Here is a 13928-nt window from a genome sequence, read left to right on the forward strand (position 1 = left end):
AGCTTTTGTTTCCAATAAGGATGTGGTTGGACCAAGAAGTTACTCGAGCCTCTTTTCTCTAGCCAGTGGTTACTTTACCATGACCTAGACTGTATTGCTGCGGATGCGCTCAGAGCGTGCGAAACTCCTTCTTATTAGATCGATGTGGCCTTGTAACGTTAAGAATTTACCGGCTAACGACTACCTCTCGATTCTAAATCAATAAACTCTGCTTTGGTCGTGGGTATTCAAAAACATTGATTTCGAGAAGTTCTAAGTGAAAAATAGAATCATTGTTCAGAAGGAGGATTTTCGACTGTCACACCACAGAAGCCCAGAAGAGATTAGCTCTTAATGTGCTTTTTATCTCTTATGACCAACATACTAATGGGGGGTAGCGAATGAATTAAAAATGGCGCAAGAAATCACCGATATAATGAAGGTCAGCATCATAATCATAAAGGACCCTAGCTCTGTCATCACCAAGTAAAACAATGAGGTGTCGAAAATACTATGAAACTTCTCGAAAATACCATCTCTAAATTCATCTTTTTCTGCCGTATGTGATAATTCACCAAAGTTCTCAACGCTCTTGTTATAATTCGCAAGTGCTCTCTCAGTTAGCGCCTTGTTTGATGGATTTTTCCAAAAATTGCTGCATATTTCTCCTTCGTAATAACATCGGATGTCGTAGGTCTGACGCTCTATTGGTTTTACGATTTCTCGCACGAAAAAACGCATACAATGCTCCCCACTGTAAAACACGGAATAATGATATCCTCCCTCTTCAGAAAAGTGATTAACTCTAGATGCAATTCTCTGCCAAGCTAATGGATCCCCCATCAGGTCTGTTTCAGCCACTTCCTTCAATAACTTTTGGAGCACTTTTTTCTCAATATCAACGTTTTTCCTATTGTCGATGAAGTTCCAAAAAGAAAACGTAAAGCATAGGAAATAATGAATGATCATCCATAAGGGAGAAAATACGTCTAAAAGTTTCGGTTCGTATGGATCATGATAAAAGTCTCGCAGAATAAAGTAAGGCAACCGTACAAGCGATGGTGACAAAAATGCACCTACAAGAGAAGCGATAATGTCATAAAACCATGTTTTCTCGAAAAAGTATGGGGCAAGGAAGTATGTCAACTTTCCGCCAGAACTGTCCTCTGGTAATTCTATTTCCTCCTCTTCATACATCTGTACACACTTCTCTAAATCCTTTTCACTGTCGTCACTTATCATACTCATATTGTCTTGCTGGTTAAATACACCATTGCTGTTACGAGTGTCAGTTTGTGTCTGAATTGCCGCCTTTTATATATTTTTCACCCCAGACTGTTCCCGCCCTTGATTGTTTCCTCCCCGCGGGACAATTCCATGCAGGAGAAACTCGAAAGCGTCAAAATGATAAAATTGACACAAAGAGGTGGACAGGTAGTTTAAAGGTCAATTTGGAAACTCTTTAATTAAAGCTCTGGAAACTTACTTTGTGGCATAAATGTTTCAACTGTTATAAATTGTCAGAAGAAATCAAAACATGATATTAACCGAATGAAGTAGGACGGCCCCAGAAAATTGGCATGTCCAACAAAAAGCAGAGTAAGAGTAAGGCCAGCGAGAGCCACAAGCGTGGTGGAAGAGAGAACAGTCCTCGTGGACAACACAACTCTCCCTCACCACAAAGAAACAACAGTATCACTGATCAGCAAGGAAGCGAGAACGGCGGTACTGGCTCTAGAACATACGGGATCAAATTAGCCGCTCGCTTGTTCCGCAATCCATTGTTATCCAAAAGAGGGGTTAAACATGCGAAAGAGGGACTAAAAATTAGGAGTTCAGATAAATCAATAAGCGGAGTAAGATGTGGAGGCAGCTTCTGTCTCTTTGTTTACCCGATTTTTTTGATAGGATACAGTATCTTCGGTTTTTTATACGGGGACAAAAATAATAGTATACATGTTTTCTTGTATGGCAGTCCACTATTCACTGCTGTTCCTTATATCATACAATACCTGAATGATGTCGATACATTGCTTTTAAGCATATTTGAGATTGGGGAGAAGAATTTGCTCGAATATTTCGCAGACCCGGGAATCAGAGAGCTCCTCTTGATTGTTTTTGAGATTGTGGGATTCATTTATCAATTAGTGAAGGGTAGACAAAATTTTGGGATATTTATATGCGGGATTGTCGGTTTTGTTTCTTATCTCCTGGGACATACTTTGCTAATCTTGGAAAGAAAGAAAAGGCCAGGATCGGTAGCGGGTGACTCGGCGTGAGTTTCAAATTTGCACCTTGCCATAGAATCTTGCTTTTAGAATAATGCAACTGGATGAAGGAACTGAGCTTACAGTATCGCCGGTTTATCAACTGTGGGTCATGTTCTGGTGTAAACGCTAGTCAGTTGTCGATAAATAGATTATATGTATAACCATAGAGTTGAATAAATCTATGAGTCACCAAGTTCAGCAACAAACACAATCTTCAAGAAGCAATGTCGTCTCCTTATAAACATAACGTTTGTGTAAAGAGGCAGAATTGCTTCACAAATACAGGGGCAAGAAACTGTTGGAGTTTCCCATGTCAGGTGCGAACGACATTATGTGTTCAGTAGCGGTTCAATTAGCAATCGAGGTTGTATAGGGCCCTTAACGTGGTGCAAATAGTAGAATATGATCTGTTTCTGATTAAGCTAATGGCCTGAGGAGGAATTGCAGAAGTGCCTAAGAGCATCTTGATCTTACGGAATATTTCACTTTTGCATCACCTTTTTGCCAGGAATATCTCTTTCTTATATATTTCCACTTTCAAGCGAGAAGGGCATTAGAAAGGTGTATATGTATAGGTAACATGAACATCGTTCGGCATACTATCCATTGTTGTCAGGAATCTCTTTTTCTGCATGCCTCGCCTTGTCGCTCTGATGACGATAAAAATCCGATCTCGTCTCTCATAGCAACTCAGGAACGTACTCACAACATGGAACGACAGGGGTATAGAAAAGAACAAACATGGAATCCGATAACGAATCTCAAAAGCCTGTCTTACCCAAGGACCTCTTCAAAAATGCATTCACATGGATGTTTTATGAAATCTCCAAACATCGCTTCCCGAGCGTGGTTTCATGTGTATACTTGGTAATTGTATTGGTAGGATTTTGGTGGAATTTTGCTGATAAAAATCTGCCTTTGAGTATCGTACTTGCTGCTGTTGGCCTCTTTGGAATTTTATTTGGACTTATCCCTGCATGGTTCCAGAACGTGAAAGAGCATCCCAATACAAAAAAGTTAGTTCAGCAAGTGTTGGAATCAAATCCCGGCGTTGATACCAGGAAATGGGACGAAATTGCGAATATACTGAACCTTTTCTTTTACCGAGAAAACATCTGGAGAACACCATACTTTTTTTTTAATGGTCAACATGTTCAACGTGTGTTCAAGTATAATGTTTTAAAGCCATATCTCGGAGGGCAATTTGAAGGTGTTGCTGACGCGGACAAAATCCAATCAGCAAAGTGTTATATGCAATCAATCAAAGTGTATTTTGAACTGTCATTGAAAGACAGTATATCAGAATTTTTTTTAAATTCCGAACTACCCAGAGACACCCACAGAAATAAATTTTTCTTTCACCCACGATATTTTTTCATGGGATTCATGATTTGTTTCTTTCAAGGTCAAATTTTGTTACTGGTTGTACAACTATTTGTACAGAGATCGTTTTGGATCCTGCCTACAATCATAAATTACCAGTATTGCTTATTGAAATGTTACCAATATGGCTATCGTTTCTGGTATCCAGAAATGGATGTAATGCAAGCAATCAAATTCTTGGCGATAATAACAAAATTTAGTCCTAGAAAAGAACTGGATAAATGGGACCAAATAGCCAGGTATATGAATCAATATTTGATGGAGGGAAATAGCAGTCATTCTAGGAATATATTTTTCGACGGTAAGCATTGTTTAGACTGTTACAAGGCTTGCTTTGAGTCGCTTTCCTTAGGAAATAATTCTTTATCCTATGACGAGCTGAAAGAAATTGTTGAGATTACGCAACCAAGCTTAAACGAAGAGACCGATTAATGAAGCAGTGTATTCCTTCTTCGCAAACTGAACGTAGCAGTATATAATGATTTAAAATATGATAGTATCACAAGTGCTGTGCTGATGGTCCCTCAAAGTACTAAACTTCTCCGGGTGGTATTTTCAACTCAGATTGCACCCTTTTTCTTGGCTAAAGATAATCTCTAAAGCCAACAGTTGGGAATATAGAATTAACATTTAGAATTGAGAATTGAGAATTCCATGTTTACTTAAGAAATTCTTGTGTGTGCAGAAGTGTCTCGTTAACTACCTGAAGAGAGCTTACTTGATAGCCAGCCCCAGTTTGATGTCCATTTACCCTCATTAACGACCAAACAACACATTAAGAATCGAAAAGCTGACGATAAAAACTTCTTAGAAGCACTAAATACTACTTTGGATGTCTTTAGGCTAAAATGAACATCTTAAAATGTATGCAATCTTGAAATACCCTGGAAAGATGTTGTATCTTTCTGTATTATCGAGATAATTGTTATTCTTGTAATTTGTATGTTACTCATTCTCCTTCGCTATTAGTTTTGTATCAGAAAGGATGCTGTACATTCCGATACAAAAGAAACGCTTACTCAAAATTGTTCAGTAGTGGATCACTGACTTGATACAACAATGGCGTGAAGTTGCATTCAAACTTAATAATAAATTTCATGATCACATTGGTGATATTCAGATAAGATAAGATAAGATAAGATAAGATAAGATAAGATAAGATGAGATGGGATGAGAAGTAAATCTTCGTCGGTAATGAGTTTAACTTCAAGGTTCGAGGTTGAAAATCACCATGGCAACCCGGTTGTCGATGTGTACTTCATTGTACTAAAGCCACGCCCAAAATTGAGAAAGATAGTCTGGAAGATCCCTGTTCTCCTTTTTCTGCCAGCAGATGTTTTCAGATCCCGGTTCATATGGAAGATCTATGAAACCATCAAGATTTATCCCTGGGTGGCATCGCAATTTGTCCTTTAATGTCGTTTTTATATCTGATGAAAGAAAATGTAAAAATCTCCGAATCATTCATCAGTGTATTTCTTATTTGCCAGTTCATAAGCATGGTTTATACTCTACTCCTTCTTTGGTACACACATATAAATTATTCCATACCTTTCCCAAATACCGAACTTCTTGGTGACGTTGTTCTAGCAGTCAATCAAGGCGCCGATGCTAGGAAATGGGATATTGTGACGTCCAAAGTGAATAATTCTCTTTATGATCATGGTTATCAAGGGACATCGTATTACTTTCTCAATAGGTCACATTGTTGGTCTGTTTCTCATCATTATATTTTAAGATTCGATTCTGAGGCTGCTGAACGGTACAGACAGGCCCGTGAACAAGCTTTTCAACGACCTTTTAGGAGATAACTCTTCTGATTAAGGTTCTCAATTTGGAAGAGAGCTTAATGTTAAGCTTGTTTCCGATAGGGGCCTCGCTATTCCGACATTTGGTATGACCATTTATTATGCTGTTCTTGCCTGTATTCATTTATGACGATCAAATAAACCCAAATATCTTGAGAATATTTACAGCGTAATTATTTTTGTTCTAATTTTTCATTCCTTTGTTTCCGTATACAAAGAACGTGGTATGGTTAAGTCTAATACCCTAGGAGTTTTGGGTAGAATAAAGTTTCTAGCAACTATAATGCAGCTGGTTCCGGGAAATGATTTGGGAAAATGGGATAACATCGCTAGGCACATGAATTATCATTCACATGTAAAAGGAGTTTGACGGGGACCAGATGAAAACTTTCTCGACGGGAAGGAATGTTCAGACTTGTATAGCTTGCAATTTGAACCGCTAGCCTCTGCATCTACAAAATTGTTTTACATAGAGCTCAGAGATATTGTTTAGGAAGCCAATAAAGCCTGTGGATCCCCAGCGGTCGGCTTAGTATAACTTGGTTTGCATTTGATTTATAGCTGTTCCATACCAGCTTGAGCGACACACAATGTTCTTATAATAATACATCAAGAGATTTCGAATTAACATTAGTAATTGTATCCGAGTGGAAAGATCATGTAATGAGAACAATTTATTTCCCTCGTTGATGAGTAAATAAGCTATTGTACCTCATCTGAACGGTTGGAATCGTTCGAGTTTCCTATTGACTGTGTTCAACGTAGCGTTTCTCTAACACCGGAATTTTATCATTATGATTTGCATGGTACAACGGAAGGTTTCTAATGAGATCCTTATGCTTGGTGCGACACCTTTGTAGGTAACTTGTTGGGGTCACGGTTTCGGTAAACTCCACGACTCAAGTCCTTGCTCTCCAATCTGGCAAATCCTATTCCCGTAACTACTTCGTCGGCTCCTTCCACTAACGCCTTAAACTCAAAAGAGCATGGTTTCAAAAAGCATCGAAGTTCAAGTTTCTTTATAAAGCTTACCAACCTCTTGAAATTATCCCTTCGGCGCCCAAATTTCACATTTCCTTCCAAAACATAAATCTTAGCATAAATCTTCAGGTTAGATGCTCACAAAAAGTGAGCGGTACGAGAATCGAACCCGTGTCTCCACCTTGGAAGGGTGGAATGATAACCACTACACTAACCGCCCAACAAATAAACCTTCCATGATGAGTTCAATTGATACATTTTCACTAGGATACAATTAACACATTTTAATGACCCAAGGTTCGATTACTTGCAAGAACAATTTAAATTGTTAGGTAGGACCACTTATATCTGACTATTAATCTTCTTGGAATCTTATTCTCCTTCTATGAACAATACCTTAGATCTAACATCTTTTTATATATTTTTATCATCGTCAAAGGAATCACTTCCATTGTCTGGCTTCTTGGATATAATCCTTAGGTATGTTATGACTTGATATTTTTATAGTATTTAGCTATTGGTTGGCTTTTGGATAGCATGTTGGATAATTCTTGATCACATGTCATGTGAGTTCATGACACACTTGGAGACAGTAACTCTTGGTCCATATTAGTTCCTTTTGCATAAGACAGCTCCGTAGGAAGTTCGAACTTAGCCATTGTGGTTCTGAAAAAGATTACACCGGATACATCATAAGTGGATAGTCTGTATTAGCGCATGTATTCCAAGCCCTCGTGTATTCAAAATGCTCCAATTCTCAAGAGAACGAGACCTAAGAGTTAGGATAAACAAAGGCCGGTGGCCCGTATCAAAGATGACTATCGGTAGTCATAAAAAAGCGGTTAATTTAACAAGCAATATATGAACTGCAATGAATCCTCACAGCACAGATTCATCCAAAAAATCACATTGATAAGCTGACATGAACAACAAGAACACCGTAACGAAGGGACAAAGCTCATGCAATTTCAGTCAAAACTTTTGCAAGAAGTTCCGGATACCATTTAGCGGCGACATCACGATGCGATTTGATCCTGTTACGAAATACTGCATAGCCAGCCGGATGCTGAGAAAAATCTGGTCGATATTGAAAACCTGTGTCTATTCCCCAGCGATCTATGGTTTTATCTCTTTCCTCTTTTAATTTCCAAACATCATGCGAAATGTTTGAGACGGCGCTTTCTTTAGACTCCAAATCCACAGTCCGGAAAAAAGGAATAGATAACCTCGTTCCCGACCCTTTCCTAGGTCTCAAAACCTGATGTATAGTAGCTTTACACACACCACAAGTAATGGCTTCTAATGTCTGCCCCACATTGACGACTAGGCTTCCTGGAATATTGTCTACAGATATCCACTCTCCCTTGAAATTTTGAACTTGTAAAGTATCCTTATGATCAGAGGCCTGGTACACAAAAGTTAAGAAGTCGGAGTCCTTATGAGGTCCGACTCCTTGTACTGCTTCAACATCATTCCTATAGTGAGTATCAGCTGGATAAGCAACGATCTTCATTTTGCATTGTTGATTTTCTTTAAAATATGTATCCAGAGCATTTGGGGAAAGACCAATTGATTCAGCTACAAGTTTGGTGAAAATGCTGGACAGTCTGCTCATTTTGTCAATGTAACTAGTCATTGTGAGTTTAAAATAGGGCAAGACCCTCTCATCAGGCCATAAATTTGGACCTTCCAGCTGTTTGTACAGGGGTCCGTCCTTAGTAGGTGCAGGGAGCTCCGTTGCAAGGTCTATTTGCTCTCTCCAATCGATTTTACCTGATGTTATTTCATTGCCCAATTTTGTGTATCCTAAAAAGTGAGGTGAGTTGATCATTTCGACTTTCTTCTTTTCTTCCTCTGGAAGTTCGAAAAACTCTATTCCCTGCTGTGTGATGTTTTGAAAGTCTTGTGTTGTTGGACCATAATTACCAAAGTTGGTCAAACGTAAAAATCCCACAGTTATAAGGGCATGGCGAAGATTTTCTAGGAACTTTGGCTTAGTCTCGTTGTCAAACGCCTGCCCCAAATCAATCACAGGAATTGAACCGAATGACATATTCATATAACGCTGGTACTCTGAGTGAAGAAGAAAAAAAATGGCGGCACCGCATGAGGATGGCCAGCGTAGAAGAACCGGTTTTATATATGCTCAGATCAAAGGGGTCCCCACCTTTTTTTTGTATTGTGGCTTCCTATACGATCACTTGACAAAAAGACATTGACTGGTCAAAGACATTCAAAGAAATAGCGGTTGCAATGGACAAGCAAGAAAACTCTGGAAAATATTTTGCAACTGGCTTATATGCTGAAGCATAACATAAAGCCGCCGTTCACCTCGCTTCGTTATTTGATTTCCTTGCGCGAGGTTGACCTATCGATCCTCATCACCTTGTCCTTCTCACATATTCACTGTCGTTCCCTTCGCTGGTTCCTTCTACACCGCCAGTAATCCTGATGGATGGCTTTATGCAGATCACCTGCTTATAATTTCACTTCATCTTTGTTGACACTTTTGCAATGATAACAAAGGAGAAAATAAGACAAATACATCGGAGCAAGGGTAGTTCCGATGTTTTTAAGGCCTACTTTTGTAATTTTGGTGTTAACGATGGAAAAAGTACAATTTGATACATTGGGAGTGTCTTGAAGGCCTGACCGTCCACCTTTTAGGGTATATTTTGTTAGTTTGCCGCTGTGGAATTTTTCTTCGAATATCGCCATAATGCTGGATACTTTTTCATCCGCGACACACACATAATTCTTTCCTAAGGGTATAGATTATTCAACTTTATCTCTTGGAAGGCGAATTTTCTCATGCAATTTTTGGTGGTCGTCCTTTTAGCGCTAGCCAGCAAGCAAAGGCTCTGAAGCGGCATAACCTTATAGGTTAAAACTTACGTTCAATCTAGAAGTAGTGGACAAGAGCCAGAGTTCTTTCCAAGGCATCTCATGGATCCATTTTACAGCTTCTATGGGTGCTAAAAAACAAAAGAAACAAAAACAGCACAGAACTACCGGATCTCTTCCAATCCCCCCGCTTACTCTGAACAATTTGGTAGTTATCTAAGGGTTCTTTTTAACTGATGGTTATATGATTTACTGAAAAATTTGTCCTCCTGTAAAAGCAACAGCGTCTCGAAGGGCTCTTTATTTTTATTAGTTTGCCAGTCTTCATTTTCAGAATTTCTTGTATCGGCTTCCAGCACAATGACATCCTCACAAAAGAGGTTGTTCGAATTCACCGCTCTCAAGTTACTCAAGGGTACGCGAATATAAAGGGAACTTTGGATTCGGTAGTATCAAGCCCACTATGACATTACTGGTACTACTTCAAACTTTGGTGAGTGAACTACGGATCAAATGTGCCTAAGGCAAAACGCCAATATTGGAACATTCTATTGTGTCGTCGATTACAATAGTAAATTCGAAACTGTCCACGAATCTTCTCAGTTCCATTAAATCGGCTTAGAACTGTGTCATACATTACATAACACTTATTGGAATGTGTATCGGAAAAGCAGCAATACCCTCATGCCGCATAAAACCATGCATTAGGGTGCTTTGTGTTCTTTCATCGACTGTTGGTGGCTACAGCGGTAATATTAACTGAATGATTCGCTGACCAACAATTCCGCTCTCAATATTACTACTACTGCTCGTTTACCTGAGGATACGTGTTCGGGTGCCATCCGTCGAATCACTTGCGTCATAAAAACGTGTGTACTTGAACCGATTAATCTCGGCGAGCGGGCGTTATTAGCCACTGTACTATAACGGAATAGCTTAAGTCAGCAGGGGAGCATCTACTTGAAATAGCAGAATTGCATCACAAAAGTTGTTACCATTCTCTTGGTATTTAAAGACCACAAGTATTTTAAATCAATGTGTCTAGCACATCCTACAATGATAACGGGATCCCAAAAATGTAGTGGAAACACCAAACAACGGATAATAAGGCCACTGAAGAACACATAGCATTGAAAGGAGAAGAAGGCCTGTAACCGCTATCTGGTTCAAAGAAGTTCTCCGACCTCTCCCATCGAGAAGAGTACTTCGAGTAATCAATTTAGGTATCTGCTTTTACTACGAAAAGAGAAACGTAAATCTCTCCACCGATCATCAGAGCTTATGATATTATTAAGGTTTGTTGCGTCTCAACAAAATCGAGACAAGATTTAACATCTTCCAAATTATTTGACAGGTACCTGCGAAAAATGCCAATAGAAATGAACTGTCCCCAAATTACCACGATCTTGAAGTCCGTAAATCCATCATGCATTGAATGGCAAGATGTATCTACTCCGAACAATGCCGCTCGAAGTATTTTTTTTTAGGATCGTTACAAATACGGAATATCAAATACACTTTTCTTCGAGGAAAGCGAGAATAAATTTCACCGCAGGAACTAACGAAATAGCATGAAGGGCAAATGATACGGGCCGTGAAATGCGGCAAAGATATAATTGGTGCCGCGAATTGCAAGCGAGCAGATACGACTCTACTATCTGGTCTCTAAACTAGCGTCGGAACATATCAGATTTACCACGAGGAATCAATTTCCTGAAAAGAGAAGACAATTCAAAAAAAAAAAATTTTGATCGAAAATAAAGGTGAATACATATAACGAACCTTTGTCAGTATAATTGGCCTCTTGATTCCAATTTCTTTTTGCCTCTACCCTGCTTATTTCCAAGCGGTAGCCCTCAACAAGTGTTGGTTTTTTTTTGTTTTTCAGCACCTGTATGCTCTGAAGTCTAAAATACTGATTGGCTGGTTGCACATGCAAAATACTTAAATTGCATACTAGAATGCAAAAAGCATGAGAGCAGGTTTACTTGTAATTGATGATGGATGTGAAGAACAGTGAGAGCTTGCGTTAATTCGTCACTGCACCATCTTTTTTTCTAAATGAAGCACTATTGACTTTACAGATTCACATGCTGTTCATTCGCACGGTATATTGGTTCTATGTGCCAGTAATCACGTAGCACTGTATATACCGGAGCGCTGTACACAATGGTGTTACATTGAAGATGCAAATCATCATCCCTATGCTAACTAACTGGGTCTGCTTGCATCTTTAGGAGTGAGACTTTCAGCACTAGTTTGATGTGATGTCTCAGATCCCACATTTTTTTATACGGCATGTGATATTGAATGATGCACATGTAGTAGATACACAGTTGAGGATCATTGTGGTATTTACAAACTGATTAGAGTGAAACATTGCACTGAAGAAAGACATTATCAATGAGCCTTTGGTTGTAAGCCCGATGAGAGTCTACAACTAGCTTAGTAGCGCCTTTCGCCATCATTTAACTCTACGCCCTGTTGAGAGGAGGCATTGTGTCTTTTTGTTGATTATCAAATTTTGACAGAATTCTGCTGATATTATCAAAAGGAACCCGGCTTAAGAGCGGCATGTAAAGATTGCTACCGAAGCCCTATACTGCGAAGTCGTCGAAGGAAAAAAAAGTATTTTTGGGAATGAAATTAACAGGCATAATATAAAGATGAACAATGGTCTAACCACTTTGAATTTAGATGGAAGGTATTAAAAGACACTTTGACAAGTGGAAAATTACCAATAGATTCGGCTATACCGCGATGTGGAAAAATTCTGATTTAGAGTCTGAAGCAGACCTTGTGTCGCTGAGTAAAAGAGAAGGTGATAAAGAGAATTTTGAAGCCAAGGATCTGGATGAGGTGAGTAGTACGTTAGATGATGACGGAAAAGCGTATGGAGAACAGTATAGAACATGTTCGTGGTTACACACGACGGGGCTAATCCTATCTGAGTATATTGTGTTGGCCATTATGTCATTTCCGTGGTCATATTCGGTTCTTGGATTGTTTCCAGGGTTGCTCCTGACTGTATTCGTTGCACTGACGACGTTGTACACAGGTCTGATAATAGCAGAATTTTGTGAAAAATTCCCCCATCTGAGAAATATCTGTGATATTGGACAAGTCCTGTTTGGGGGTTATAGATGGGCCTGGTATGCTACGGCAATCTGTTTTTTGCTGAATAATGCTTTGATCCAGGGTTTGCATGTCTTGGTTGGTGCCAAGTATTTGAATACAATTACGAATCATTCGGTTTGCACGGTGGGGTTTGCTGGTATAACAGCTATCATATCGTTGGTTTTTTCCTTACCGAGAAAGTTTATCTCCATGTCATTCCTTGGATATTTTGCCACTATAACAATGTTTGTTTCAGTCATACTTGCGATGGTATTCGCTGGTGTACAGTCTCATCCATATGGATACGATGGTACTCCCGTTGTGTATAAGGCATTCCCTGTAAAAGGAACTACTTATGTTAGTGGTATGGGAGCTTTTCTGAATATTATCTACACTTTTGTGGGTCAAGTTACATATCCCCAGTTCATTGCTGAGATGAAAAATCCAAAGGATTTCAAGAAAGTACTGTGGGTCGTTTGTATTTCCCAGATAGTGCTATATGGGTTGGTTGGTTCCATCGTTTACGTATATGTTGGTGAAAAATACATGTCAGCTCCAGCATATGGGTCATTAATAAGAGCATTTAAGATCATATCATTTTCGTTCTGTGTCCCGACCATCGTGTACGCTGGGGCCTTATATGCCAACGTTTCTGCCAAATTTCTTTTTTTTACATTCTTTGAAAATAAGCCAGGGTACGTTTATTCGTATTCGCTAAAAAGTTGGTTGGTATGGTTTGTTATATTAGTGGTTTTATGGGCTGTAGCCTTTGTGATTGCTGAGGTTATTCCATTTTTTTCGGATTTATTATCTCTTATGTCTTCTCTATTCGACTGTTGGTTTGGTTTCGTCTTTTGGGGACTTGCTTACATTAGGTTGAGAAAACACGAGTATGGTGAAGCTTTTTCTTTCAGGAACTTAACTTTCAAGCAGAAGATCAATTTCATTTTGTCGTACTGTTTGATAGGTATAGGGTTGTATATTTTGGGACCCGGATTATACGCATCTGTGCAGAGTATCATCAATAGCTATAAGGCGGATCTTTATGGTACTGTTTTTAGTTGCGCTTCTAATGGGATTTAGTGTATATATATTAGTAGATAGATAGAAGCAACTTGGTTGCGTTCGTTTTAGTGACAAAATACTGTTATTGCTTTTTAATCTATAAGTATAGGTTGTCTTTTTTGAGCCTCCGAGGTTCTGAAGACATGCTGAATCGAGCTTTAGAATTTATCAACAATAAAATGAATAAGATAGTTTTTACAGAACCTCTCAGCGTTCTTTTCGTTTACATCTGATTGATAGCACTTACTAAGGCATCTTCCATCAGCTAACTATGCCAGATGACATAGTTTTTACGGTTGAAGATGCACTGAATAAAATCACGAAATCGCAATAATTGGAATGTTGGAGGTAGATATATTGGTTCTTGAGTCTTGGCTAGCTGTTGCTAGCGCTCTTTGAAGCTTGGAATATGCTATCCATATTGAAAAAGGAGAATACTTTGATAAAAAAAGTGTGGCAGCCTTTATACTAGTAGCTCGGT

At 39.0% G+C, this 13928-nt stretch overlaps 5 protein-coding genes and 1 non-coding gene across 6 annotated transcripts; 3 read left to right on the forward strand and 3 right to left on the reverse strand.

Annotated features, from left to right (window-relative positions):
* Positions 1–363: 363 nt before the first annotated feature.
* ZYRO0E00286g (uncharacterized protein) lies at positions 364–1227 on the reverse strand (the record flags this gene model as incomplete). Its single annotated transcript, XM_002498916.1, has 1 exon — positions 364–1227. One exon carries the CDS (start codon positions 1225–1227, stop codon positions 364–366), a length of 864 nt encoding a protein of 287 aa, XP_002498961.1.
* A 332-nt stretch (positions 1228–1559) lies between these two features.
* Positions 1560–2258, forward strand: ZYRO0E00308g (uncharacterized protein; the record flags this gene model as incomplete). Its single annotated transcript, XM_002498917.1, has 1 exon — positions 1560–2258. The coding sequence occupies one exon, from the start codon at positions 1560–1562 to the stop codon at positions 2256–2258; it is 699 nt and encodes a 232-aa protein (XP_002498962.1).
* A 732-nt stretch (positions 2259–2990) lies between these two features.
* Positions 2991–4064, forward strand: ZYRO0E00330g (uncharacterized protein; the record flags this gene model as incomplete). Its single annotated transcript, XM_002498918.1, has 1 exon — positions 2991–4064. The coding sequence occupies one exon, from the start codon at positions 2991–2993 to the stop codon at positions 4062–4064; it is 1074 nt and encodes a 357-aa protein (XP_002498963.1).
* Positions 4065–6569: 2505 nt separating this feature from the next.
* On the reverse strand, positions 6570–6641 carry ZYRO0E00374r. The gene has a single exon. It is a non-coding gene; the product is annotated as a tRNA-Gly (tRNA).
* Positions 6642–7379: 738 nt separating this feature from the next.
* ZYRO0E00396g (isopenicillin N synthase family dioxygenase) lies at positions 7380–8480 on the reverse strand (the record flags this gene model as incomplete). Its single annotated transcript, XM_002498919.1, has 1 exon — positions 7380–8480. One exon carries the CDS (start codon positions 8478–8480, stop codon positions 7380–7382), a length of 1101 nt encoding a protein of 366 aa, XP_002498964.1.
* A 3482-nt stretch (positions 8481–11962) lies between these two features.
* ZYRO0E00418g (uncharacterized protein) lies at positions 11963–13465 on the forward strand (the record flags this gene model as incomplete). Its single annotated transcript, XM_002498920.1, has 1 exon — positions 11963–13465. One exon carries the CDS (start codon positions 11963–11965, stop codon positions 13463–13465), a length of 1503 nt encoding a protein of 500 aa, XP_002498965.1.
* Between the last annotated feature and the right edge of the window lie 463 nt (positions 13466–13928).

Source organism: Zygosaccharomyces rouxii (genome assembly GCF_000026365.1).
Source record: "Zygosaccharomyces rouxii strain CBS732 chromosome E complete sequence".
In the NCBI taxonomy this organism is placed as follows: domain Eukaryota; kingdom Fungi; phylum Ascomycota; class Saccharomycetes; order Saccharomycetales; family Saccharomycetaceae; genus Zygosaccharomyces; species Zygosaccharomyces rouxii.